Source organism: Diplotaxodon limnothrissa, linkage group LG7 (genome assembly GCF_057381915.1).
Source record: "Diplotaxodon limnothrissa isolate DT_005_m linkage group LG7, D_limnothrissa_male_GT1.1, whole genome shotgun sequence".
NCBI classification, from domain to species: domain Eukaryota; kingdom Metazoa; phylum Chordata; class Actinopteri; order Cichliformes; family Cichlidae; genus Diplotaxodon; species Diplotaxodon limnothrissa.
The window spans coordinates 17,365,509-17,392,426 of NC_140602.1; the positions used below are offsets into that span (position 1 = coordinate 17,365,509).

The window sequence follows — 26,918 nt, forward strand, 5'->3', positions numbered from 1 at the left end:
GCAGAGCCAGCGCTCCTTAAATTCCTCCCGTTTCTTGTTTTTCGTTTTGGCAGAAACTGATGGGAGGTGGCGGGACGGGCAAACTGGGTAACGACACTGAATCACGAGGCCTGGGATGGGTTTTTTTTTTTTCTTCTTTACCCACCCAAGTCTCAAAGCTCCGTGGTCTCCCAGCTCACCTCCCGCGGAACCTGGCGTCATTTAGTCCCCGTGTGGATGACGGTAACAGTGGAGGGTCGTGGCCTGGGTGGCTCGGCCGACGCTGGTGGCTCCTCTCGAGTGGGAGAGGGGGCATCTGAGTCCTGATGGTACGCTTTAGCAGCACATGGCAGAGGATCTATAGGGTGACCTGTGGGAGAAAAAGATTTCCTTCAGCAATGAATCACATGCCATTAACTCTAAGATAAAGAAAGTTGCCAACAAATAATAATGAGCACGACCACAACTGCTTGCTAGATCTCCTGTAACAATTGAACCCTGTAGTTGTAAGTTAAACGAATAAATACTAAAATATTGTAAATACTGGATTATTTAGTCATCTATACATGTTAATCACAACCCACAGTGCAGCTGATTTTTGCGTAAACAGCCCTTGAAAAACAGATCTACAGATGCTTCAGAGAAACAGTGTTTGTGAGCCTCTCTGTACGCCAATAAGAACCCATCATTTTATTCAGCTTCTGCCTTTTTATGGCTACTTGAGCCTTTATTTGATCCTGGATCACATAAATGGTAAAACCATTGATAACACTTTCATGTTGTGCATTACAGCAGAGTGATTCAACTGACAGCGTTCCTGCTGGTTATTTTTATTAGCTTTTAATTTAAAAAAATAATAAAATCCTCACATTTGAGAAGCCGCATTGATTTTTTTCCCCTTTGTCAAAGATGTGTTTTTGTAAAAGTGGATCATTTTTATAATAACATGCAAAAGTCTTAAGACAATCTGGATTTCTCTATAATTTTCTACTTTTGGTAGCCATCAGCCAGCTTGTGGTACAAGCTGGCTGGACGCTGAACCACTCTTCTTTGCACAATTTAGATCATTTAAATGGGTTGGTTTCCTTAGTCCACAAATTTTCAATATGATTGAGGTCGAGGATTCAGGAAAGCCATTCTAGAAGGTAAACATTAGCTGTCTTTATGCATTACTACACTAGTTTTGATGCGTGTTTAGGCTCATTGTCCTGTTGGAACACCCAGTTGTGTCTAAGTTTCAAATAACTAGCTGGTGATTTGAGGTGAAGTTGAAGAATTTGGAGGAACCATACTGTTGTACCTCTAATTACTGATGACCATTTGAACCAAAAATTTTAAATTTGGATTAATCTGACCTGTTGCCACTGATTTTCAGTCCAGTACTTGTATAATGTGGAATACATCAGCCTTTTCTGTCCGTTTCCCTCCCTTAGATATGGTTTCTTAACAGTCACTCTTCTACTGAGACCATTTCTGATGCTTCAGCGAGCACTGGGCTGATCAACCGAAGCTTTGGTGGATTTTTTTTTCAGTTTCTTAAGAACGTGCCTTTCAGACTGAGTAAAGAGCAGCCAATGTCCAAATAAAAACTCTGAAAGGCTTTCAGAAAGCCTGGAGAGCTAATGCTCACGACCACTTTCAAAATCACTCCTTGTTAGGAAAATAGAAAGAAATAGGGGGGTGGTGGCTCAAGACTTTTGCACAGTGTTGTAAGCGCTGACATCAAACTAAATTCAACAAAAAATTAAATTAGGACCACATTTCACATGTTAAACTCCATTTAGACTGTTTAATTTGAAAAAACTCACAGCTTGAGAGCTTGTTAAACAGTTGTCATTTAGCTTAATGAAGTGGGCAGGAGAGTGAAAAGGCTGCGCTGAGCGTGGCGCTAAAACTGAGACGTGGTCGTGTGTGAAATGTCACTCACAGTCCTTCAGGGAGAGCGGGGCGCAGTCCACAGACTGGCTCTTGGCTGGACCTCGGCTCTGAGAGCTGGACACGGAGCTGGAGCTGGAGATGCTGCTGCCAAAGCTGGTGCCCAGCTGCAGGCGTCTCATGTGGCGGATCACAGCGGTGGCGTTAAAGGCTTGCTGTGAAGAGATGTTGTAAACAGACAAGAGTAACCAAGACAGAGAAAATATTAGAATATAGTGTTTTTTTCTTTTGTGATATTGAACAACTGAGAAAAACGAAGTCTCACCCTCCATTTGCTTTTGGCAAAGTTTTTCCTCATCTGTCGACTCACTGACTCGTGTATGTTCTTACACAGAGCAGTGTCTCCAGCAATCCTGAAAACAAAACAAAAAAACAGATCAAATATAAAAGACAATACACACAAACCAAAACAGCATTACCCAGAGGACTTATATTTGTATGTGTAAAATCCTCATGCTGTTTTCCAATTTGCTGCCGTGATTTTTTTCCCCATTCAGCGAAAACGTCTTTGATTGATGGGGCGATGTTTCAGCAGGTGCTCGCACACCGTATCACGTTCTGCCTCATTCATCACAATATCTCGGCACGAAATATCGTCAATGAAAGTCATTTCTCTCAGTTACGACACCTGTTACCGGTGTCACAAGCCACATATTTATATCAGAGGGACCACCTGCCCGAAACCTCGAAAATATGCATCGCTGGCTAAAGGACTTATTGGCCACCTCAGCTGGAGACAGCAGCCCACGCCATTTTTCTCGTTAAGCTCTGATGCAGGCCTGGGAAGACATCCCAATTGTTCATCAGAGTCCACATTCTTCGAGGATCCTTCACGACACCAGCCACTAATTGGCAACCATTTATTCAGCAGATTTCTCTCCGAGGGCCGGCGATGCAGAGCAGAGGTGGACTCGCGGCTCGAAGCCATGGTGACAGATGACAGTGGGAGGACGAGCACTCCGTGATAAATGCGTAAGCCCGGCAATCTGCGTAACACTGCTGTGTAATCGCACCGAGATGTGTGGTTCCCTGTGATTGTCTGGATGGGACGCAGTGTGGCGACGGTCAGTTTCTCACCAGGGGTGCTGAAGGGCCTGATCGCAAATAAATCTCTTCTCTGGATCCTTCTCCATTAGGCAGCTGATGAAGTCTTTGGCTGAGGAGGGAATTAAAAAACAAAAAGTCAAAAGTTCATCCAGATGAGAAAAAAAACTATATCATTCAGTAACAGGCTCCCACTCCTCCTGCGACCCTGAACTGGATAAGTGAATTTATATGATATTAATACAATTCTAGACAAAACGCATGTAATTAAATAGATAAAGAGAAACCAAAACTGCACAATAAATTCAGAGTTGAAGTCTCCAATTAAGTATTATTATTAGTCGACAACCATTAGAGTATTAATAGCGAATTGGTCCCAAGCCTGCATTCTTTCTAATGCCCAGCAGGTGGCAGTGAAAAGAAGTCTAAATATATGGAGGTCTATAGGAAAAATGAACTTCTGTCTCACTTGGTTTATGACCTCAGTAAACACTACCCTCATCAGTCTATGGTCTCATTCAGTAGTTTTAAGTCTTACTGAACTCAACGTGATGTTCATTTAGTAAATAATGACCCACATTAGAGTCAAAAGAGATGATGATGCAAAGTATGCTTTAAGCCGGGCCGGCATGAACATGCAGTGTCTTTAGGTTTCTTAGTTATTTCTGCCCTTTGCTCAGCAGCCTCCTTTTTTTTCCTCATGATTTAAGCCCTCATTAAACGCTTTCCTAATGAGTCTCTTGTCTCAATCCCTACTTTCATGCCGTCCATAGAGACTGATCATTTATGTCCCATTTAGAGTAAAATAAAGTAAACAATAACAAGCAGGGTATTCTTTATTATCTGGCTACCCAGATGGCTACCCCGTGGCTAACATGCTGCGACCATACGAGTGTGCAGCAATGTGGGTGTCTCTGTCAGATCCACATATTGCTTGTTCAGAGATAAGATGCAATAAGGTATGCAAGGGAAGCATTTCCAAAATTATGTGCCGTGGCCCCCTGGAGAGCTGTGAAGTTACTACAAGGTGGCTGCAAGAAGTCACTTAATGACAAAAAGCTTTTAATTTGTTTTATACGTCTTCTCTATAGAGGAAGTAAAGCTTCTACAAATTTACAATGTACATGTACAAAGCAAAGTGTCTGTAGATTAAAGTGAATCAATGAAAACACAAAGATGGAGATCCTTCATAGTCTCACATGATGATCAGAGCTGGTATTATAGGTTTGGACAGATGGCAGAAGATTTTGAGAGATTTCAGTTCGGGAATGGGCCCATGAAAGTACAGTTCTTAGAGTAGATTCCTTTTTGTTCTAAGGCTGTCGCTAGCATCCCAGCTGATTTCACAAATACACCTTGGCAAGGAAACTAGCCAGCTTGTGCTAACATTAGCTAACAAGCTCAACACACCTTTCAAATTATCATTACACCCAGTTTCAACAGACAAAAATATCAAAACTGAAAACTCTGGACTTCAAAACACACACAGAACCTAAAGGTGGCCAATTTTGATATATACACTTAGTGGCCACTTTCTTAGGTATCTGGTTGGACGCCCTTTTGCCTTCAGAATTGCTTTAAGTCTTTGCAGCACAGATTCATCAAGGTGCTGGAGACATCTCTCAGAGATTTTGATTCATATTGACATGATAGCATCACACAGCTGCTCCAGATTGGTCAGCTGTACATCTATGATGTGAATCTATTCCACTGCACCCCAAACGTCCTCTGCTGCACATATATACAGTGACTGTGAAGACCGTTTGAGTACAGTGAACTCACTGTACTGTGCTTTGAGGGAAGGAAACAGCAACTGAAATGACCCGTTGTTACAACCAAGGTGCGCACAAGAGCATCTCTGAACTGAGCATCTTGTAGCAGATGAGCTACAGCAGCAGTAGACCACAGCAGTCAGCTAAGAACAGGAAACTGAGGTGATGCTATCATTTCTTCTATTTAGTGACACAATTTACATTTTTGGATTTGGCTAACCATGGTCTAGTTATTTCTTCTACATAACATTTCTAAGTAAAGTACAGAATTCATGAAATAGAAATGTTACCATATTTCCCTCCAACACAAAGACTGACAGCTAAAACTCACCAGAGTCAGATATGTCGTCCCAATACGGCGCGTCAAACTCATAGTCTGCCTTGAGGATCTGCTCAAACAGCTTCGAATCGTTCTCATCGTAGAAAGGAGGATAACCACAAAGCCTGAAAAGATGAAGAGGGTGCGATTACACAACGACGGCCAGTGTGAAAGCCATCATCAAACTTTAACCCAAATCTAAAAGGATTTGCTGTGGTCCAATCTCATTTACAAGCAGTTTGATTTTTCGCATAGCACGCAACAAGAGGCGCCTCCGAGGGATTATGGCGAGCACATGAATACAGAGAGAGAACAGTCAGAGGCACAGACGGTGCGGGCATTCAAATTACACATGTGCAACATGATTGGGAATTTTTGCATTATTATTATTATTATTACTAAACTTTTTTCTACAGCAAACATCAGGCAGAAGTGTCTTTTGTTAACATCAGAAACACTTAATGACCTTAAAATTCGCTGCACTTAAGGAAAAGATCATTACACCAGGGATCGACACCACTTTGCATAATTAGGTTGGCGGCTTTGTGTAACACTTTCTACTGAAAGCCTTCCAGGCTTTGAATTATAGGAAGAGCAGCTGTTTAGACTGCTTTTATATACTGCACTTTATTACTTTTCTTAAGATATGAAATCCTAATTGTCCCCAATTGCACTTATTTTATAATTTTATATACACAAGGTCAAGAAATGGCACCAATAGTCAGCCTGCAACCACTTCAGAGATCCGGGCAGTACAGAGGTGATTCCTAATAACTTAGTTGAATCACTTAACCGCTTTTCATCTTTGTCCAATTCTTGATCTGCTCAAAAATACCGGCTTCCTAGCATTTAGCTCGTAGCATTACTGCGCACAGTGCATCCTAATAGATCAGCTGACTGCATGACTAGAGAGACCGCCGTTTATCTTTCATTTTCAATCTTATTATCTATTTCATTGTGTTTGCTCACTAATATATCTCCCTTTCTTAATCAGGACACTTTGAGCAAAGAGGTTTTTAATCTCACTGAGGTTTTCCGCTCAGTTTCTGATCTGAATAAAGAGTTTCTGTTTAAATGGGGGCCTATTATGCTTATTTACAGCTCAAAGCTTCTTCTTCTTTTTAATTTAGGAACTTCACTAGAGGGGCTTTGTTTGCAAAAATCCCTACAGATTTTATGCTGGCAGTAAATAATCATTTTTAGCCATTTCGTCCCATTCACTCCTAATTGTCAAGGAATCCCCATGAGCACACTTTAGGGGAGATGCAGCTGGTTTTGGTGTTGTGGTCCATAAATAGGCTCTGTCTACTTGCTGGGTATCCCATGACTGTTGCAGATTTCCCTACATAAAAATGATAAATAAATAAATTTTAAAAAGTAGGAAGTAGAAAAACAACAAAGCTGTGAATCACAAGCTGATTCACTTTCACCTCTTTATTTGGAAGTTTGACCGTCTGTATAATAGGACAGAAACAAAGGAAAAGCATGCTCCCTGTATGAGAACTAAGGCAGAATTTTAAAATGATTACTCACAGAATATAAGCGATGACCCCAATAGACCAGCAGTCCACAGCTTTACTGTAAGGTTTCTGTGCTAAAACTTCAGGAGCTGCAACAACAAAATGTTCTTTTTTAAAAACATCATATATATTTATGCAGTAAAGCAATGCTAGCAGTTTTCTGCATGCACGACGCCACAGAGGCTGGAGGACAATGTGAATATTTGGTGGAGTGCCTGAAGCAGATGGCTAAGGTTAACCTGCAGCTACTGGCAGATTAAATTAGGTCACGTTCAGCCAGCGAGACCATCTAATTGTCTCTGAGTAAGTTTTCAGCAAAGCCAGGGCGTCAGAGGGCATCCTCACCGACGTATCCTGGCGTCCCACAGGCGGTGGCCATCACGCCACCTGTTCCCTCCATCTTTGACAGGCCAAAGTCACTGATCATGATCTTTGAATCGTCGTGAGGACTGAAATACAGCAAGTTCTCAGGCTGAAAGCATAAAAGAAGACAAAAGCTGAAACCTATGCATTTGCATGTCTGTCTGCGTTTAGTTAGAAGTCATGTCATGTGTGCGCTGGCAGCAGTTGTGGCAGTTCTTTGTCTACATTTTGCTATGAAAGACATTACTTAAGCTATTTTTAACAACTTTTTACACAGTCTCTAATTGGATTAAATCATAAAGCCGCAACATTTTACATCTAAAAGGTCAAGTCTGGACACACATGGCTGTAAACGTTAACTTGAGTGGTTGGTGGAAGGCAGCCACCAGATGATAATCAGATTCTTCCGATTAGACTGATGTTAGTCACCAAGACATTAAGATGTCAGGCAAAATGTGACATCCAGGAAGCTCTGACGGTTTTTCAGAAAAGGAAAATCCCTGACATTTAACCTTTGCGGGTCATGAGTACTGAGTATAATGGCACTCGCACAGGTTGAACAGCGGGGATTTCCTCCTTACAGGGTGACTGAAGAGGTTTCCTGGTTAAGCACTAAAAGTGCAGTCAGCTCATCAACACCAACAAAAAAAGAAGTTTGACTATGAATATCAAATACCGCAGTACCTTTAGATCTCTGTGTACTATGCCCATGGAGTGCAAATAGTTGACTGCGTCCAAAACTTGCCGAATAAGCCGACTGGCATCCATCTCTGTGTAGAAGCCCTTTTCTACAATGCGGTCAAACAGCTCGCCTCCAGACACCCTGTCAGTCCACGCACACAACAGCAGAGGGAAAGGTTACATAAAACTGTATTTGCAGTGCTTTACAAAAAGCAGGCGTAAGGCAAAGAAAGATTAAACGCATTACTGTTTTTCATTTTATGTATCACTGTTTGCTCTTTCTAATTTGATATTTCATTTTAACACCACAAATTCTTGCCTGCTTGCATTTTCCCCTTGAAGCTGCTGCACGCCTTACATGCAGCAGTGAATGAAAGGGCCCTTGCACAGGAAAAGTGTGGGCTTCTTTACTTATTTGTACCTGCACGAAAATCTCCAAACCAACACTCCGGATCGCTCAAACAGCCTTCCTGTTGAAGTTCACCCTCAGGGATTTCCTCTAAATCTCTACTGAAGCTCCTTGCATGCATTTCTATAGTTTAGTCACTTCTTGTATAATCCAATTTATGCCTGCAGTTTAAATTTGTTTAGCTTTTAGTCACTTCCCAATGTAATAGTTTTTTTTATTTGATTAAAATAAACAACTTATAAAACACAACAACCTGTAAGAAGGAAGGAAAGGAAGCTAAAAATAGGCATCTTCTTGTTTGCTTCATCTGTATGAAATGATCTACTTTGCGGCTATGAAATATTGCTAAAGCTCTAAAATACCTTCTTTTTTAATTCCATCTATGATGACTCATTATGCAGCAGTCGTTTATTATTGTTTGAAACTGATGAACCAGCTATTTTCAATGACTTTAAACTGCAGCTACAAAAGGCAAAACTCCCACCAAAAACACTGACTCATATTAAGTTAAGAATATGCGCTTTCATATAGTGCTACCAATAAGATTTACGTAAGTGAGACTTCGGAAACACTAAGCACCTTTGAGAGATACAAAGAGGCCGGGTAATGGATGGCTAAATTGCTGGTGCATCACTCACAAATGCTGTGAAATTATCCGGGGAGGGAAAAAGGTGTCAGAAATCATGAAGACGTGCAGTTTGCAGGAAAACGGCATAATGGCAAAGAAGAATTTCTGCAGAGTGCCTTTTATCCCACAACTTCACTCCACAGACAGCTATGCATGTGCTCCTCATTGTTGCTATAAGGATAAATTGATCATCTTTCTTGTAGACAATCGGATAAGAAGACTGATACCATCCTCCCATCTGTCCCCTAAAAGTGATTCTTAGCTGCACAGTGAGCTTAAACAACCGTGGAAACAGCCATACCCGACAATAAACACGAAAAATCTTATTAAGTAATTCATTCATGACAACAACGTGGAAAAATGGAAAAAAAAGTGCAGCTTAAAGGTCTGAGAAGTGATGGCAGAAGTGCCTTAAACCTGCTATTTTTTTGAGGAGGCTAGCAGTTAGCAACTTCTTTGGTTAGAAGTCTGCATAAATGTCTATGAGAAAATAAGCCTACTGTTCATTTGATCTACAGCCCCAGTAAACCTTTTCCTGGTGAGTCTGGCATCTCAGTAGCAAGTTTCACATGTTCATTCTGAAAATTACTTGTCCCTGTTACTCCTTGTCCCTGTTAGAGACAAGGAGGACAATATAGCAGGCTGTGCTACAATGTAAACATGAGTTATCCCTTGTTTGTTATACCCTCAGAAGCTACTGCTAAAATGCCCGAAACTTCACTTGAGGCTGGATCCAAAAGTCAAGTCAGTGGGCCCAGTTTTGGTGAATAAAACAGTAATAGCTTATCAGTCCACTACTTAGCATTTGTTAGCAAGTATCTCCTGCTGTGAGATGCACCCACCAAACCTGCTTCCCTTACTTCAGGGGTGTCCAACTCCAGGCCTCAAGAGCAGGTGTCCTGCAGGTTTTAGAGGTGTCCTTAATCCAACACAGCTGATTTAAATGGCTAAATTACCTCCTCAACATGTCCTGAAGTTCTCCAGAGGCCTGTTAATGCAATAATCATTTGAGTCAGGTGTGCTGACCCAGGTTGATATCTAAAGCCTGCAGCACACTGGTCCTTGAGGCCTGGAGTTGGAGACCCCTGCCTTACATGATACCGCTGCACTCTCATTCAAATATCGTATCGTTTAGCTCCAAAATAAATAAATCAATAGCCCGCAAGTATCCCATATGGCAATGCTGATGTTACAAAACAGTGACTATGTCCATCTTTTATATACAGTCTATAGCCACCATCCGATTTCAAAAACACTAATATGGCAACAAGGTCGATCCTCAGCACAAGGTCTGAAAAAGGCACTTCACTGACCAGCAGATCAGCTGTCACTGTGGTTACGTCCATCTTTTATATATAGCCTGTGGATCTATGCACATCTATCACATTATCTGTGATATTTGTTTCTTTCTTAAAAATAAAATTCAGTAGTGTCCATTAAAAGCATGTAGCTCCTTGTAAAATCTTTGTAAAAGCTCATGCTTTTTTTTGCCTCTAAAGTTAAGCCAAGCTAGCTGTTCCCAAGTGTTTCCAGTCTTTATGCCAAGCCAAGATAACTCGTGGGCTCAGCTTCATGTTTACTGAACATATAAGGGAATGTCAACAATATACTGATTATTATCTCTGCAAGAAACACAAATGTGACCTAAAGTACTGCATGGAAACATACTCGTTAGTTGTTGTTGTTTTTTTAAATTGCACTACTCTTACAGAAATGGACTCCTGTCTCTTTAAAGCATTGCTGCATTTACTTCAGCAAAGATGTCTCAAGGATATTAAAGACACTTACTCAAGCAAAAAAAACAAAGCAACAAAAAAACACATTATCAAAATGACAAGCCAAATGGGAAGCAAAGAGCTGACCAGTGGTGGCTTGATGTACTTACAGCTGCATTATGAGGTACAGGTGGTTTGAGCTCTCATAGATGTCCTCCAGAGCCACTATATTCTCATGCTTTATCCTGCAGAAGGAGAAAAGAAAATTCACTTTTCTTGCTGTCAGCTTCTGTTCATTTCAGCACAGGCTACAAATGAGGTCTAATTAGACTTTTCTTTGGTTAAAATGATGCCCTGTCGACTGAAAGCCCTTTTTGCTTTCCATTATAGAATGTGTGCACGTCCACAGTTACGAAAAATGAACCTAGTGTAATGTATTGTTCATACAGGGTGGGGGAAATTAAAAAAAACCTTTTGTAAATGGCAGCGAGTGTGGGGATTCTTAGATGACACGGAGCGATGAGTCATGAACGGCAACCCCTGTTAGCAGGAGCACCTGAAGAAAATAACACAGATGCTGGGAGAGCCTGTGTCCAGGTAACCAAGATAGGGGGAAAAAAAGTGTGCAAAGGCAAGGTGATACACAGATGACAGAGCATCTTCAGAAGGGCCAGTGTGGGGGTGGAAAAAGAGGAGGCGGGGAGAGTCTCAAAGGACCAAACAATCTTCACAACTTCTCTCCTTTTCAAAGTCCAGAATGAAAATGAGGTTTCGGTTTGAGGCCTGTTAGACTAACACAGACGAGTAAAGGGTAAGAGGACGAGAAGGAAAATGGATGCGTAACCATGACAGGGAGGGGGGGGAAAAAGAGAGGAAGTCAAAGGATAGCAACTGTAACCAGGCACTCACTTCAAGAGTGAGTGATAACTGAGCTTCTTGCAGCAATTACCCATCAGGCCCTGGAGGAGGATGGAGTGTCACCTGGTGTCAGAGCAATCCTATCATACCCTGTAGGTGTGTGGGTGTGTGTCTATGTGTGTACACGCAAAATAAATCGATAGATGGGATTAGGTGAGGAAGTCACTTAAGCCCGACAATGACTGTTAAATAAACTGAGACTAAATAAACCAGCTCAGGGTTGCAGAGAAAGAGAAACAAGTTTCCCCAGAGGATGACACGAACCTTGCTAAACAACCCTGCAGCTGGGTCAACAAAGTTCCTCGAAAGGCCACTTGAGTCTCGCTTCATCATTCAGTGAAGTTAAAATACCAAACTTTAAATCAGAGATAAACATGGCACAGTAAAAACAATTTAACAGAGATTCTGCCAGGCTTCACTGACTTGGAGTTCAGCAATGTTAGCTTGAGATAAAAGGGTTTTTGTTTATTAAGGGCACCATCTGTCAAATATTTTTTTGTGTGTGGATTGTAAGCATAGACTGTATATAAAAGATGACCACAGTCATAATTAAATTACCCACTGGTGACTGCTTAACATTTTATGAACACCATCTTGGTGTTTTGAAACTTGATGGCATTAGCGCGAGGCGGCTCTAGCTGAGATTTTTATGGGGACAGAGCAAGTTCGTAGAGGGCCGTGAAGACCTGGTTTGGTAGCCCCTACTGTTCATTCAGCTGAATTCTATTATTATGCTTACACTAAGCAATGCAGTTCGGTAATAATGAAAAACTTAAACATCCATCGCCTGATAAGTTACTGCAGTGCAAGTTTAATTTAATTATTTGGTTAACAGTAGCAATGTGCAGCAATCATGGTAACAAGCATGACGGAGCTGATGGGCCTGTGCAGCTTCAGCTTCTACAGCTACTTTTAAACCGCTGAAAATTGCAAAACAAATTAAATGTGTTGAGGACGTTGTGCGCTCACAGTCAGCTGTTCTAGTGTGTGGTGAGCTCATTAATTCACTTCTGCACCTAAACAACATCTCTCTCCTGTTCGCCCCCTGCTTTGCCTCTGCAATCTAGAAGATATTTTTGCACTTTTATGACTGCTACATTTCTTTATGAGTCCACTGAGCGTGTATGGTTGTAATTATGTTTAGCATGTCTGAATGGAAGTGCATTTTTCAGCTTTGTGGAATAGCAAAGTGTCTTGAGTCAAATGTCCCCCCCTGTCATAGCTAGCTGTTCGCCCTCTGTATACGCTCTGCTCCCAACCCTGAACCCAAGTCTGCTGTCTTTTTTATACAGTCTCAGTGATTGCACTGTCCTGAGGTCTGTGCTCCAGTTCTGGTGCATGAAATTCTACTTTATGAGTCAGGTTCTTTTCCAGATTAGCAAGTCTCTGTATCTGTGCAATGTGCAGTCTTCTCACGAGCTTGGAAGCATTAGCTGATAACTAGGGCACCGCATCATCCAAATAGGGTCACTTCTGGCACTTTTACATGCAGCCTATGTGAGGTACCTACTTCCTTAGGACGGCAATTTCGTTTTCAATGCTCGTCTCCTTCCCCTTGAGCGCTTTTTTCGGGATACACTTGATTGCAACCATCTTCCCCGTGGCCTTCTCCCGCGCCATCACCACTTCAGAAAACGCACCGCTGGAAGAAAGCAAGACAGAAAAAGAGAAAGAGTCCTGCTTTATATGTGCTCAGACAATATTGACACATCATCAGTGAGTAGATAGGGGGCACTCAGAGGCACACAGGCCAGAGTACACAAACGGCATATTGGGAATATTTACTGAGAACTGGCCAAGTCCCCGACTATGGCCAGCAGCCTTCTGTGCTGGCGTACGCTTGACGCTTGCGCGCAGCCAAAAGCACAGCAAACACTTTTAAAACCTCGAAAAACACCCATTTAGGATGGCAGATAGCGTGTCTTCCTCTGCCATCTGCTTCCATACGTGAGCGCCTTTAAAAACAAATACCAAATTAGGGGAATATTTGCTCAAGCAATCTGTATCTGTTGCCATGATACCACATAGATAATAAAGCTTGCTGAGCAGGAAGCGTGGTGACTTTTTTCCTTGTTTTTATTGCACACCTTCAGGATGGTTCGATGTCAAGCTCTTAAAGATTTACTGGGTCACGTGAGCTGGGCTTATTATGATCTAAAAGGCAGATTATTGATTAGCACACAGTCTTACAACTCTAATGTCTTTCATTAGGATTAAAGGATAACACAGAGGAATTATTATTCAAAAAGGTGGTGCTATAATATATCATGTAATTATTATAAGAAGACTCCTTATGACAAAATTACCGAGTTTCTTTTACTCAAGTTGCAAAATCAACCATCACATTTAAGCCCAAAATAGTTTGAAATATTTAGGTTACTTCCTGTATGTTCCTTTTACATCTGAAGGAGCAGACATTAGGGCTTCCTCTTGCAAGTATATCTATATTATCCACTTTTCCGGTTTCTACGTGCTTTTACATGTTGTTCTTATTGTAATGTTAGAGTATTGGTCGGTTCTCGGTTGGTGAGAACGGGTCTCCACCGGAAGATTCTGGCAGCAGATCCAGAGCACAGTAAAGACCACAGACACCAGCTGCAATTCAAGATAAAGGAACTGGAGTCTGTGCAACCTGCAGGATGAGCTCCTTCCTGGAGAGGCATCTGAATGATAAATGACTACTACTAAAGTACCACGGCCAGTAGGGCTGTGCCACATCATGTTACTGAATTTCCCGGAGGAACCCACCCGAGGGATTAATAAAGTTTCATCTATGTTGTCTGCAACAATACCAAGTTTAGCAACAAAATCCATCTACATGCAGGCTATAACGAAACAAGCCCAGGCATGTCTGAGACGGAGAGTCCATGTCCGCCTGACAACAGTTTAGTTCTTCAAGTACTAAATTGTTGTCACAGCTGCTCCAACAAAGCATAGTATGTTTCAAAATATGCAAGAAAACAGTTCCAGCTAAAGATGGAAACAAAAAAATGCTTCACAGAAAGAAAAATATCCACATCATTTATTACAACCAGGCTACCGAGGAAGAGCTGCTACAGCTGGCGACGCGTCACCCCAGGAAATAAATGTTTCTCTCGTGCATAGATGATGAGTATAGGCAGTAGGTTAAACTCCCTTCAACCCAACGCCATAACCTGATGTGCACCTCTCAAGAAAAGTAACTGCACATCGGGTTATGTGGACACAGCACGCTGAAGTGGTTTAGATTTCCCGCTGAAGCATATTTTTTTTCAGTTTTATTAGGTGACAGTACTGACAAGTTTTTTTAACTATTGTCAAAACTGGAAACTTGTTTCAATAGATTCACACTACTAATTGGGAAGTACGTGATATTAATGGCAGCTCATTGGAAAAGAAGGAAAATGCCCTTCGTTTATTACATTACTGGATCAAAATTAAAGTCTATGTGTGGATATACAGAAAGTGAAGATCTACAGTGTTCCTAAACCCAGTGCGACTAACATCAAAGGCTCCATTATGTTTTCATAGTGTAATCACCACCTCCCAACAGGCTGTAAACTCAGCGCCACTGGCTGCAGTAAGTCCCACCATGGCCATCAAATCCACGCTAATCCCCCATCCCTCCCTCTTACAGAGGGGGGAGGGTCAGTCAGTATCGTGGTACACAAACAGAGGCCTGTGTGGGCAAACGCACACTACTTTGTTGCAAAGCCATGCTCCAGGTGTGATGAGGTGGAGTGCACTCACCGCAAACAGAACGGTGAAGGCTGGAAGCGTGCGCCCTTCTGACTTGACCTCATTCTGACATATGATGTGGGACCATATGCAAATTCAAGGGCTTGTGCAGGTGAATGAGTTGGTGCACTACTTGCTGGCCTGTTACAGCACTATCTTCCCACCACAGCTGCTGCTGCCATTAAGGCAATGGGCGTCATTCTTATTCAGCACACGCCACCAATTTCCACAGCTGTACGGACATTCGAAGTGCAAAATTCCTCCGCCATCAGCACGCGCCGCCTGACAAGCAACTCTCGAGCATGGTTTTTCAGAGCATGTGTTCTGCTTTCTGCAGCAAAGGAAACACAATGAAGAAAACCACAGGAAGCCTATGAACTCACTGAGAGAGCATGGTTAAGGGTGTATAACACGGTTTCGGTCCCCCTTGCTCACTAGACTGACAGGCAGCAACATCACTTCCTGTGAATGACAACTTACAATGTCAATGCATGAAGCATGACAAACTGTGCTGCAAGCTCTGACTCAATTAATTCTATTAGTTCATCATTCACAGGAAATAATACGTGTGATCTCTGCTAGAAGCATGCATATGGCAATGCTGCTGCCCACACACTGCGTGTGCACATGCATACACATGGATGCAGTTATGCAAGAATTAAACTGATTAGACAAAAACTAAGTTTGCCAAGTAAAAAACTATTAAAGCAAAAGTGATGAATATTTTCAAGCTCCATGTTTCAGATTTGAGAATTGACCTACTCCAATCTAGCAAGTGGAATTAGTTTAGTATTTTATAAGCTGCATAATTAACTGAGGAGTGACAATAATCATTAGCGAAAGTGCAACTTAACTAAACAGCCATTTGGGAGCAGCACTAAGTGATGAGAGAAAGAGTCATCGAAATTGGACCCTTTATTGAACCTTATCTCAATATATTACGCACAATGAAAATGACTGTATGCCTGCAAACTGTTCCTGACCCAGTGTCAAAGACTGCACAATCAAGTCAGCACACTGACTCAATAATGTCTGAATTTTAAGTTCCTCCCAGAGCCACAGAGCTCCCCGTTTCGCTGCTCTTGGATGACAGAACGAGCTGTGTGTGACAGTCTGCAGTCACACAACACCACCATGTGCAGATATCCAACTCAAACTGGCTGACTAATGCGAAATGTGGGCTGCTCTCTGTATGAAACCAGAGGCTGATGCTGCAGATGCAGATGCAAAGCGAGCCTCCTATCTCTCATCTAGAAGAAAAAATAAATAAATTCTAGGCCACGACCTCAGCTGGTTGTTCTTGGCGATTATAAAAATGCGGGGCAATTTTGCCGGAGGAAGTACGTTCATGGAGGAGGTGGCGGGCTTTGACAACAGAGCCTTGCTTACTGATATTCACAGACGGTGCCTGCATTGTGTTACTGCGGGGTAATCACACTGATTCATCTTGTGTAAGATGCATTAGAGCGGGCAGTTACGCAACATATGGGATGGAAGAGTCGGAAGTCGATAATCCAGGTAAGGTAATACCTAAAGTCATTCCTGAAAAGTAGGGCTGAACGATTATGGAAAATAATCTAATTGCGATTTTTTGCCCCAATATTGCGATTGCGATGCGATATGCGATTATTTTTTAAGGTCTTTGTCTTCTGTATTATTAAACAAAGACAAGCAATACATCATATAGTATGGCCAATACTATATTACATTAATTTTAAACTGTTCTTTCCTGGAAGACAGACCTCTGTTATGATGACATGAGGTGATGCATGAATTGATGACTGACATTTTTATTTAACTTCTTCAATCACAACAGTATATTTGAACATACACAATAGTTTATTTTTAGCTTACAAACATCTGAGCATAAAGTGCTGACAAGGAACCCTGGTGTAAACATTAAAATGAAAGTCAGTACAATGTGCAGATTGCAGAAATATACATAAACAAAATCAGTGGCTTTACCACACTCAGTTTTTCGACATCTGTGAACTACTAGACAGTCATTCAATTAAAAAATAATATTAAATAAATAAAACTAATAAATAAAAAATGCACACATCTTACTGATCTCTGCAGTCAGTAACATTACACATAAAGTGCAAACATAATAGCAATTGTATAAACACACACACAAACACGCCTTTAAAGTTTAAAGGCGTGAAATTGGACGGTCTAGCCTTCTGAATCAGAAGGCTAGTTCTGATTAGCGTCACCGCTGTCTCGGTGGAGTTTAATAAACTCGGCCGTCTGCTTCTTGCTATCTAAAATATAACCAGACACTGGTGTAAATTCTCGACTGTCTCATACTTCTGTTTAATAAGTTTTCTGTTTGACGTTTAGTCAGCTGTGTGAAAACCAAGGAGGAACCCACCCGGGGGATTAATAAAGTTTTATTTTATCTAATCTAATAACTTTAATCTCAGCCAAACCGATTTACTCACGAACAAACAAAACACTGAAAAAAGCCCAACAATAACATTTTTAGGTTGTCTAAGTGACTTATATATTACGTTTAACCCGAGCAGCGAAACTCCGCGGTGATCTGAAAATGATGTGCCGGGAGTTGTGCCGTTCTTGGCCGCATCAGTAACCCTCGAGCTCCCGGCTAGCTGTCGAGCTGGTGGGTAGCAGACGCCTCTGAAAACGTCGAAGCACTTTTGCAAATATGGGATATCTTGATAAACCGAGCAGATATTTGATGTTTACACAACTACTTTCTCGCCTGAAAATATGTTAAAAGTTTATTTTGTGACCCAGAAAGATTAGTATGAGTAATTTTAAAACTTAGTAGCGGCCGCCATTGCTGGAAACTGGAGTTTGGCTGGGCCGCGCTATGAATTCTGGGATATGGTAGTAATTTGGACAGCCTTATAATCGCAGTATAATCGCAGCCTTTGCGGTTAGAAAATTGCACTTGATCATGTCGCGATATTATCGCAAATGCGATATATCGTTCAGCCCTACTGAAAAGTGAGGCGACACCTTTAAATCAGACACAGAAGCGATGATGAAACCTGAGTCGAGTTCGAAATCAGTTCAGGGAAACCTTGTGGGCTCCCTCATTAAGACTGGAAACCAAAATCTAAAGTCAGGCTTGTAGGATACAACATTTTCTCGCAGAAGGCTAAACTGCTACGATGGTGGCTTAATTTTACAAATTTTCAGCCACGATCCCTCAAAATCTGCTATCATCAGTGTGCAGTCTTTTATTGTCTATGTGGAACACATAAAGTAGTGCCCTTCAGCCATAAATGAAACCATAGAAAGTCTGGTGATTACGCTTCTCCACAAAGATGAGTCAGGCCTTGAGCACACAAACTTTCACAGGACCTGAAAATGCATTACAGAGAATGAACACACTACACAAGAATTTCTAAAGCCTAAATTGTTCATCAGTCCACAATAAGGCAACGTGTCCACAATGGAAATTCAGGAGTGTTACTCCTCTCCCTAGGAGTGGGTGTCCTGCAAAGCTCGCACCAAGAGAACAGCGTGTAATCCTGAACGAGGTGATAAAGAACCCGAAGTAACAGCTAAGCACCTGCAAAAATCTCTACAACTTGTTAAAAATCCCATTATTAGGGGGAAAAATAAAATTCTGAATAGAAATGATGTTAATGGAAGGACATGAATGTTCCACCAAACTTCTGGGATGTTCTGCAGGCAAGGTGAGTTAGAAGCTGAATATGGCACACTATGTTTGAAGCTTAGTTGAGGGAACAATGAAAAAGCAAGAACTTTTAGAGGAAAGTGCGATGTGAGGAGAGGTTGGCAGATGCAGATATGACAAAAATGACCTGAAGCAAACCACTGAACGGTCAAAAGAAAAAGACAAAGATTCAACATCATTGCCCTGATGTTAACCAATATGGGATGCTGTGGCAAGACCTGAAATAAGAGAAATTTTGATGATATCTGACTGTTGTCCAAGTCTCGTCAGCAGCTGTAGGACTCATCTAATGGAGGTTGGTGCTACTAATGGAGCATAAGCTGCATCTGTGAGCTTGCAAAATACATCCAGTCCCTTTAAAACTTCAAACTTCTGGGACTGATCTGGTCAGTTAAGCAGAGGGGTTTGTTAATCAGTTTCAGCTGCTTTGGTGTTATTAGGTAGTTCGGCTCCACCCGGATGGCATATCAATATGTGCCATCGCCAGAAGGTCTGCTGTGTCTCTCAGCACAGTCTCAAGAGCATGCAGGAGATTTCAGGAGAGGTAGTTACTCCAGGAGAGCTGAAAAGGGCCGAAGGTACTTAACCCATCACCAGGAACGGTATTTACTCGGTTATGGAAAGAGAAACTGGATCAGTACTGCCAGAGAACTACAAAATGACCTCCAGCAGGCCACTGATGTCAGAAACAGAGTTCATGAGGGTTGTCTGAAGGCCGACGTCCACCACTGTGGAACCCAACTGGCATTTACCATAGATTACCACAACTGGCAGGTCGACCTGTGAATAAACTAGAAATTAACAGTTTTTCAACAAAAATGAATCTGGCTGAATCAACTGACACAAGAGTTTGCCACTTACTGAATGAAGAGATTTAGCACTTTAGTAATAGAAAAGAAAAATGCAAAATATTGTCTGTAGTAGAGTAGGCTGAATATTTTAATGTTGGGTTCTGGTTTAAGAAATGCCAGTTTGCAGAAAAATAAATCAAACATTCCCTGCAGGAGGGGGATTTCTCTCCAACCAGCCAAAAATGGCTTTCTGCCTGTTAAACGAACTCAACTAATACATCCAGTGAAATCCAGCAGCTGTTAAGGTCCCTACAAGTGGAGCTGGGAGCCATTATTCTAATACCCTGTGGACCTCAGGCTACTTTCCAGTAATGTGCAATTTGAGGTCACTGGACTGATGATGAAAAAGAGAGCGATGGTCAGTTTACAGGCTGTTAAGAGCTACTGGTGCCCACAAAGAGCTGAAAAAAAAAAGGTTTCTGCCAAATATTTCCCAAGAGCACAAGATAATCTTCTCTGAAACCACAGATCAGTCTGTCAGATAGCAGCTGAATTATTTTAATAAGTGCAATTACATTTCCTGTGCTCTGATACAGGGCAGCTTTGTATCCTTCCAACTCTCCGAGTACACTGGATAACACAACATGGCTGTGCAGGCATTCACTGCGGTCAGAGGTGCCACGGATGCAAATGGAAATGTCTGTGCACAGTCAGTGTAGATGGAGAACAGCAGTGATGGTGGGAAGTGGTAAACAGTCTTCTTCAGGCAGAGCAACCAAGGTCCTCTATCATCCTAGTTGCCTAGCTTCCACTTTCACGGCATTCATGCAGCTTTCAAGGACCCAACTTGTTTCAGAGAATTATCAATGCACAGAGGCAACAACAGTCACTTCAAAACCAACAAGTGGGGCTCTGTGAGAGGACAGCTCAGTTTAATATTGGTGTTTATTTATGAATGTCAAACTTAGAGAAAAAAAGATAATTTTCCTAAACTGGAAGCTAAGTGAGGACAACTTTGACACTGCAATTTCAGAATGTGGGATGTAGAACACATCACAAAACACTCAAAGCAGATGTAGTTGGAAAGCATTTTGGACTGCATTTGAGCCACAAAATGTAGGGAAATAAATAATGTTTTAGAAGATTTGCTTTAGTGAAGTACAGGTGTGCAGTGCTCTATGCAGTCCTGTGAAAGTGCTAGGCACACCATTACTGCTTCCACGGGAACTGATAGGGTAAGTAGCAGCCAAGAGCTGATAATCAAATACACTTGATTAACTGATCATCAGCAAGCGGGAGAACCTCTATAAAAGGAGAAGTTCTGGCAGTTTGCTGATCTGGAGCATTAAGGTGTGCATTAACACAATCCAAAGTCTTCCCAGGAGTGGACGTCCCAGCAAATTCACCCAAAAATCAGACCATGCAATGCTCAAAAAACTGCAAAAAAGCCAAATATCTGCAGGTCTCAGTTAGCATGGAAAATGTTAAAGTTTATGACAATATGATTACAAAAAGACAGAACAAGTCTGGCTTGACAGGACAAAGCTTCTTCTCTCAGAAGAACCTGGTAACACAAGTTAGCTTAGCAAAGTTACATCTGAACCAATCACTTCTGCAACAACGTCCTTTGGACAGATGAGACCAAACAGGAGATCTTTGCTCATAATGAAGATCAAAGCAAAGCATATCAGCACAAACACCTCATATGAACTGTCAAACACGGTGGTGGAGGGGTGATGATTTGGGTTTCTTTTACAAACACAGGACCAGAGGCATGTACGACAAAGCAGAATTATATCTTATCCAGGTAACTTTGTGGTTACCGGGGTTTTCTGTACTTACAAAGAACAATCATTTCTTACTAGGGTGCATCCCCCATAGTAACTTATTCTGCAAACCTAGCCTGCTCAAGGAGTTGAAAATCAACAGGTATGAAATCACCGACTATTGACCAATCAATTCTCTGGAAATCAGCATCACTAATCAGCAGCAAGATCGATTTTTATTAGTGTCTAAAGTTTTTGTGTTTCCCAAATGAACATCAGTAATAAATACAGATTCTTAGATGCTGTTTTCTTTCTTGACTTTTTCAACTTTTTTTTTTTTTTACCAATAGGCTGTAAACAGTCTTGCTATTCAATATGCATCAATAGATGAATCAAGTCACCTATTTGTTCCTTTGGACTTTATATCAATCACAGGTAGACTAAGCCTACATTTGAATTCTGTTTTTGTATTTACATGCCATTAGAACATTAAACATCATTGGGGCTTTCGATGAAAGAATAAAAACTAATGGTCCAACGAGATCATAATCCATCAGATTTTCCCACAGTTGGCAAACAGAATAAATTTTATTAATATAAAAGTTCTTTTCCACTTTTACTGACCACAAAAGGAGATCGATCAAAACAAATAAATGTGATTGGTCAGATGATGCCAGCACCACCCCTTTCATGTGAACTTGCTCGTATCTAGATCAGGACAACCAGGGTTAACATAGCGAGTTGATAACACTGGCTTCACACAAAGCTGGTTAAGGTAAGTGGATCCAGGTAACTGGAAAAATACCCTCTGCATGTCGGGTTTTCCTTCATTGTACCTGGGCACGTTGCAGTCACCGAGTTAACCATGAACTCATCTGCATCCTAAAGTACTGTAAAGTGAAATGTGAAGCCATGTTTTCAAAGCTTGACTGAAAAACTGCTGAAAACAAAAAGAATCAAGGTGGTGCAATGGTCCAGTCCAAGCCCAGACCTCAAGCCCATTGAAATGCAGTGACAGGACATTAAGATAGCTGTGCATAAATAAATGCCAACAAACCTCAATGAACTGAAGCAGACAAGGGGGACAAAACTCCAAAATTCCTGCACAATGATCTGAAAAGCTGATGACGCCCCATGGAAAACAACTACTAAACATGCAAGCTCTAAGGAGCCTGAAAAGAAAGTGACTGGACTAATTTAAATTTCTTGAAGACATTTCATCTTTTATCCAAGAGACTTTTTCCAGTTCTAAAACCAAACGCTGGAGAGTCCCAGGTATTTAAACCTTATCGGCATTTAAGAACCTGTTCCTTAGACCACCATGACCTGGATGACTGAGAACCTACAGATTTACTAAACATGCAGTTTTTATATCCCATTGACCTCCGACAGCTATGGTTCACCCCTATTCATTTAGAAAGGGGTCCTCAAATAACTCCTAATAAGCATTACCAAAATGGCTTGCTTTAAAAGAACGGGTTCATTCTCAAGTCTCTCATAAAGTCGGGAGGAAGCTGCTGGTGGAGACCAAAACAGAACAATTAAACTGGGGTTAATATTAAGCCTCTGTTCATCAAGTGGACACAAACGTAACTCAACCTGAAGAGAAATGTGGCCGGTGTGTTAACAGTAAGTTCAAAATTTTAAGCTTTAAAGATAATAAACTATGTAAATGGCCTGCAAATGGTAAATGGCCTGCATTTGTATAGCGCTTTTCTAGTCCCTAAGGACCCCAAAGCGCTTCACACTACATTCAGTCATTCACCCATTCACACACACATTCACACACTGGCGATGGCAAGCTACATTGTAGCCACAGCTGCCCTGGGGCGCACTGACAGAGGCGAGGCTGCCGGACACTGGCGCCACCGGGCCCTCTGACCACCACCAGTAGGCAAACACAGGGTTAGTATCTTGCCCAAGGATATTTGGCATGCAGCCAGGAGGCAGCCTGGGATCGAACCACCGACCTTCTGATTAGTGGCTGACCTGCTCTGCCACCTAAGCTACAGCCACCCATGTAACAGACACATTATCTATATCAAACTCATCTGTGGCATTAAATACAATCCAATTATCGGGTTGCTGAAGTGTCTCACCTCACTGCATCTTACATAAGACTCACTTATACAAGAAATCTTGCATAATGGACTTAAAATGTTTACACAATGGGGAAAATAGCGTGCTGACAGTCAGACTCTAGTATGTTAGTAATATCTCAGTCAAATACTTCAAAATCTCACAACTCTTCGCCCACTGGGATGTCTGAAGCTGCACTCGGGTAACGTCAGCTTACTTAACTTGCTCCAACAGGCTATCAAGCAGCTTAGGGGCCTAAAATTAGGCCAAAGTCGAGCAGAGCTGAAGTGATGAGGACTACCTTTCAGTGGTGAAGATCTCATTAAATCAACAACAACAAAAGAGCTGGGAGAGAAGAGCGGCCAAGACCATTATAGTGTCACGGCCACAAGCTTCCTGTTCTAAAAGTCCTATCAGTTTCTGATCAGCCGCTCTGGCCTCCAGCTACTGTTCGGATCTCATCTCTTTGTTCTCGTCTTGTTCGCACCGATGTGAACTTTCTTTGCAAGAGGGCATCCAAGCATCTCAGAAACAATGCGGGCAGTCGTTGCAAAGAAACATTCACCTCCTTTATCTCAGGAGGTGTGATCATTGCGGTGTGCGTTTGAGAACGATAACACATTCAGAGCGTTTCGAAGAATAAAGGTGACAAGGTTAAAATGCAAAGATCCACTCCAAGCATGAAATGCATGATTAAAGATCAGTAAAATTAACTTTAACAGGCAGAATAGCCATTAGTCCAATGTTACTATGCATCAGGTTCTTAGGTTTGCCATTGTAACATAAGAAGGAAACACTTGTGAAAAGCACATCAGAACAAGAGCACAGTAAATTTTTTAATGAGCTTTCCATGTTTTCTTTGGCAGCAGGACAGTTCCAGAGGGATGATCCCTCTCGGACAGCGATTTGGAAGCCTGACAACTGAACCAACAGTTGAAAGGTGGAGCAAGAGGAGGAAGTGGAAGACAATCTGTCCCCTCCTTCGACCAGCAGCACTTCCTCTTCCATTTTAATCCCCAGCGAAAGCTGCGAGCTCGCTGGGCTTTTGTGCCCCAGGTGGCCTGTTGTGAACCCGGGAGTGCAACAACAAGCCACTTCCTGATTAAGACGCGTAGGAACAAGTAAAAATGGCCCTCACTCGAATTCAGCCAGCCAGGCAAGAGGAGTACACGCTGTACGGTGTGTGCCATTACAACCGAGTGCTGACGAACCAGCCCCGCAGATGTGTGCTGGGTCGTGGGCGGAGGGTTGTGTGTTCCTCCAACCTGGCCATTGTGTGGACAGTAAGTCTCAGTGAAGATGATGATGATGATGATGATGATGATGATGATGATGATGATGATGATGATGATGATGATGATGATTCACTGGTCTTATTCAGAGGCTCTTCACACACAAATGAAAGCCTTGCGGGGGGGGGGGGGGGGGGTGAAAAAAAACAGAAAAATCAGAATTGCCTCTAGGCAGGAATGTCTGACTGTTTAGTCCAGCAGCTGAAGTGTTGAGTGCGCTTTATGAATCACCAATCTCAGAGAATTTTATGATGCTGCTAGAAAAAAACCAAAAACAAAAGAAAGCACAGCAGATCTGCAGTCACGCTGAACAGCTCAAGTTTCCCCCAAAATGAGAGGATGATGATAGGATACAGACTAATCAAAGTTTACACAAGGGGACGATGCTCCGAAGAACAAGCCACATAACCATAGTGACCAGAGACCTGTCTTTTTGTTTTTTTTACTGTGCTTCACACCAGTTTCAGCTAAATTAAAGAAAACAAACACGTTTCCTTGGGGAGACTCCATCCCTCAGCATCTCATAACAACATCAACACCACAATGACTACTTCTCAGGAAAGAGGAGGGGGAAACCATCTCTCTGGGGGGGGGGGGGGGGGGGGGGGAGCAGAGCAGCGAGAACTGCACTCTGTTAAACGTGTGATAACACCTAGCAGTCTATCACAAGGCTGCTTGGATTGTGTGAGCACGACCTGCTCTGGCTGTCTCCTGTCGCTCATTCACTCAGGCTCTTCTGTCTGTGCTGCATGACTTATTCAAAGAAGAAAAAGGCATGAAGTCAGGCAGCACTAACAGCAGACCAAAATAAACTGTGGAATTCGCCTGCTCTGTGGTCCAAGGGCAAGGGACTAAGTTCAGCCAAAGATGAGGGGAGTGGAGGAGTGGAGGGAGGGGAGGTTTCCCTAAAAACAAGTCCACACAAACCAGAGCACAGCAGTTTACTGTACAAACAAGAATCTGCCACAGTGACACAGATCCATAAAACCCCAGACGTGATCTTTCTCAGCTCAAATACATCCCTCTGTTTGGAGAAGAGAGTCAAGAGGCCGACAGAACAAGGCACAACACCCACTGAAGTCCTCACAGATGGCCCCCTTAATTTGGGGGAGCTGATTTCTTCTTCATCATCATCATCATCATCATCATGTAATGCAAAAGAGGCCCCCGCTGTCTTTGTCACAGTTGTGCCGATAAATAAATGTCAGCCTTAACAAAGCTCTGGATACACGCGTCAGTCCTGGGAAAAAACATAAAAGCAGAAACATGCCGCAGTAGTTTCTGAATGAACCATGACATAACGGGGAGGGGGGGCATCACGCGAGTCTGACTTCACACATGATTAAGATCCCCTTCTCCCCCCCCCCCCCCCCCCACACACACACACACACACACACACTGAACAATAAACTCATCAGGCTCCAGGTCTGGGTTTAAAACGCCTCTATCAGCGGGCTGTAAGTTTCTGCCTGCGTCTGTCACCGTCAACCAGTTAATTCAGCACACATTCAACAGCTGTCAGTCAGCGCTCATTTCCGCCAAAACCGCTACACTGTGGCATTGTTGTCTTGACACCAATTTGCACAAGTGGACACAAAGTTGTTGGTTTTCTGTTGTTGTTTTTATCCGCCCGCAAAGCCTGCGTGTATCGCGTTACTCACGTCCCAAGGACTTCCTTGAAGTCAAAGATTTTCTTGATGTCATCGACATGCTTTTTCCAAGATCCATCGCTGGACTCGCCGTTTTCTTTCGCCATTTCGCGCAGGGGTGGGGGGAGGAGAAGAAGAAGAGAGAGAGACAGAGAGAAAGAGGCTGCCGGAGGATCACCAGTCGTCTCACCCAACCCAGGAAAAAAAAAGAAAAGAAAAGTAATGCACTTCTCTATTTCGCCAAGGGCTTCCTGGCTTTCTGTCAGCACAGTCTATCTTGCCTCCTGAGCCCTTGCATGCAGTCAGGCAAACCCAAAGGGGGTGTGGGGGGAGGTATGTCCTACTCCGAGAGGTTATGTCACTAATCTGTTTGACGTAGCGGATCCCAAGCCTGAGCTTCCCCGGTGCTCAGATCACTGTGACGGGGGAAACACAGGCTCTCCCCCTCCTCCTACCCCGGGCGGGATTCAGTCAGTGTTCATGCGGCGATGCTTTGAGCAGAGGACGGGCTACTTGCAGGAGGATGACACTTGGCAGTCGCATCCGAGCTGCTGTGCCATCGAGTCACACCGACCGCCCTGTGGTTGTTATAGCAATAGGAGGAGTGGGAGGTTGCTGCTCCCGCCTATCTATCTGACAGCGCAGGCAGCGATTTAAGTGTTCGCATT

General features: G+C 42.5%; 1 protein-coding gene across 1 annotated transcript; it reads right to left on the reverse strand.

Moving 5' to 3' along the window:
- Nucleotides 1–132: 132 nt before the first annotated feature.
- camk1db (calcium/calmodulin-dependent protein kinase 1Db) lies at nt 133–26,498 on the reverse strand. The gene is made up of 11 exons (XM_085357588.1): nt 26,263–26,498; nt 12,794–12,925; nt 10,536–10,610; nt 7,617–7,755; nt 6,915–7,041; nt 6,583–6,658; nt 5,062–5,174; nt 2,992–3,070; nt 2,180–2,267; nt 1,907–2,069; nt 133–349 (listed from the first exon to the last, which is right to left on the reverse strand). The coding sequence occupies exons 1-11, from the start codon at nt 26,355–26,357 to the stop codon at nt 198–200; spliced, it is 1,239 nt and encodes a 412-aa protein (XP_085213714.1). The 5' UTR covers nt 26,358–26,498; the 3' UTR covers nt 133–197.
- Between the last annotated feature and the right edge of the window lie 420 nt (nt 26,499–26,918).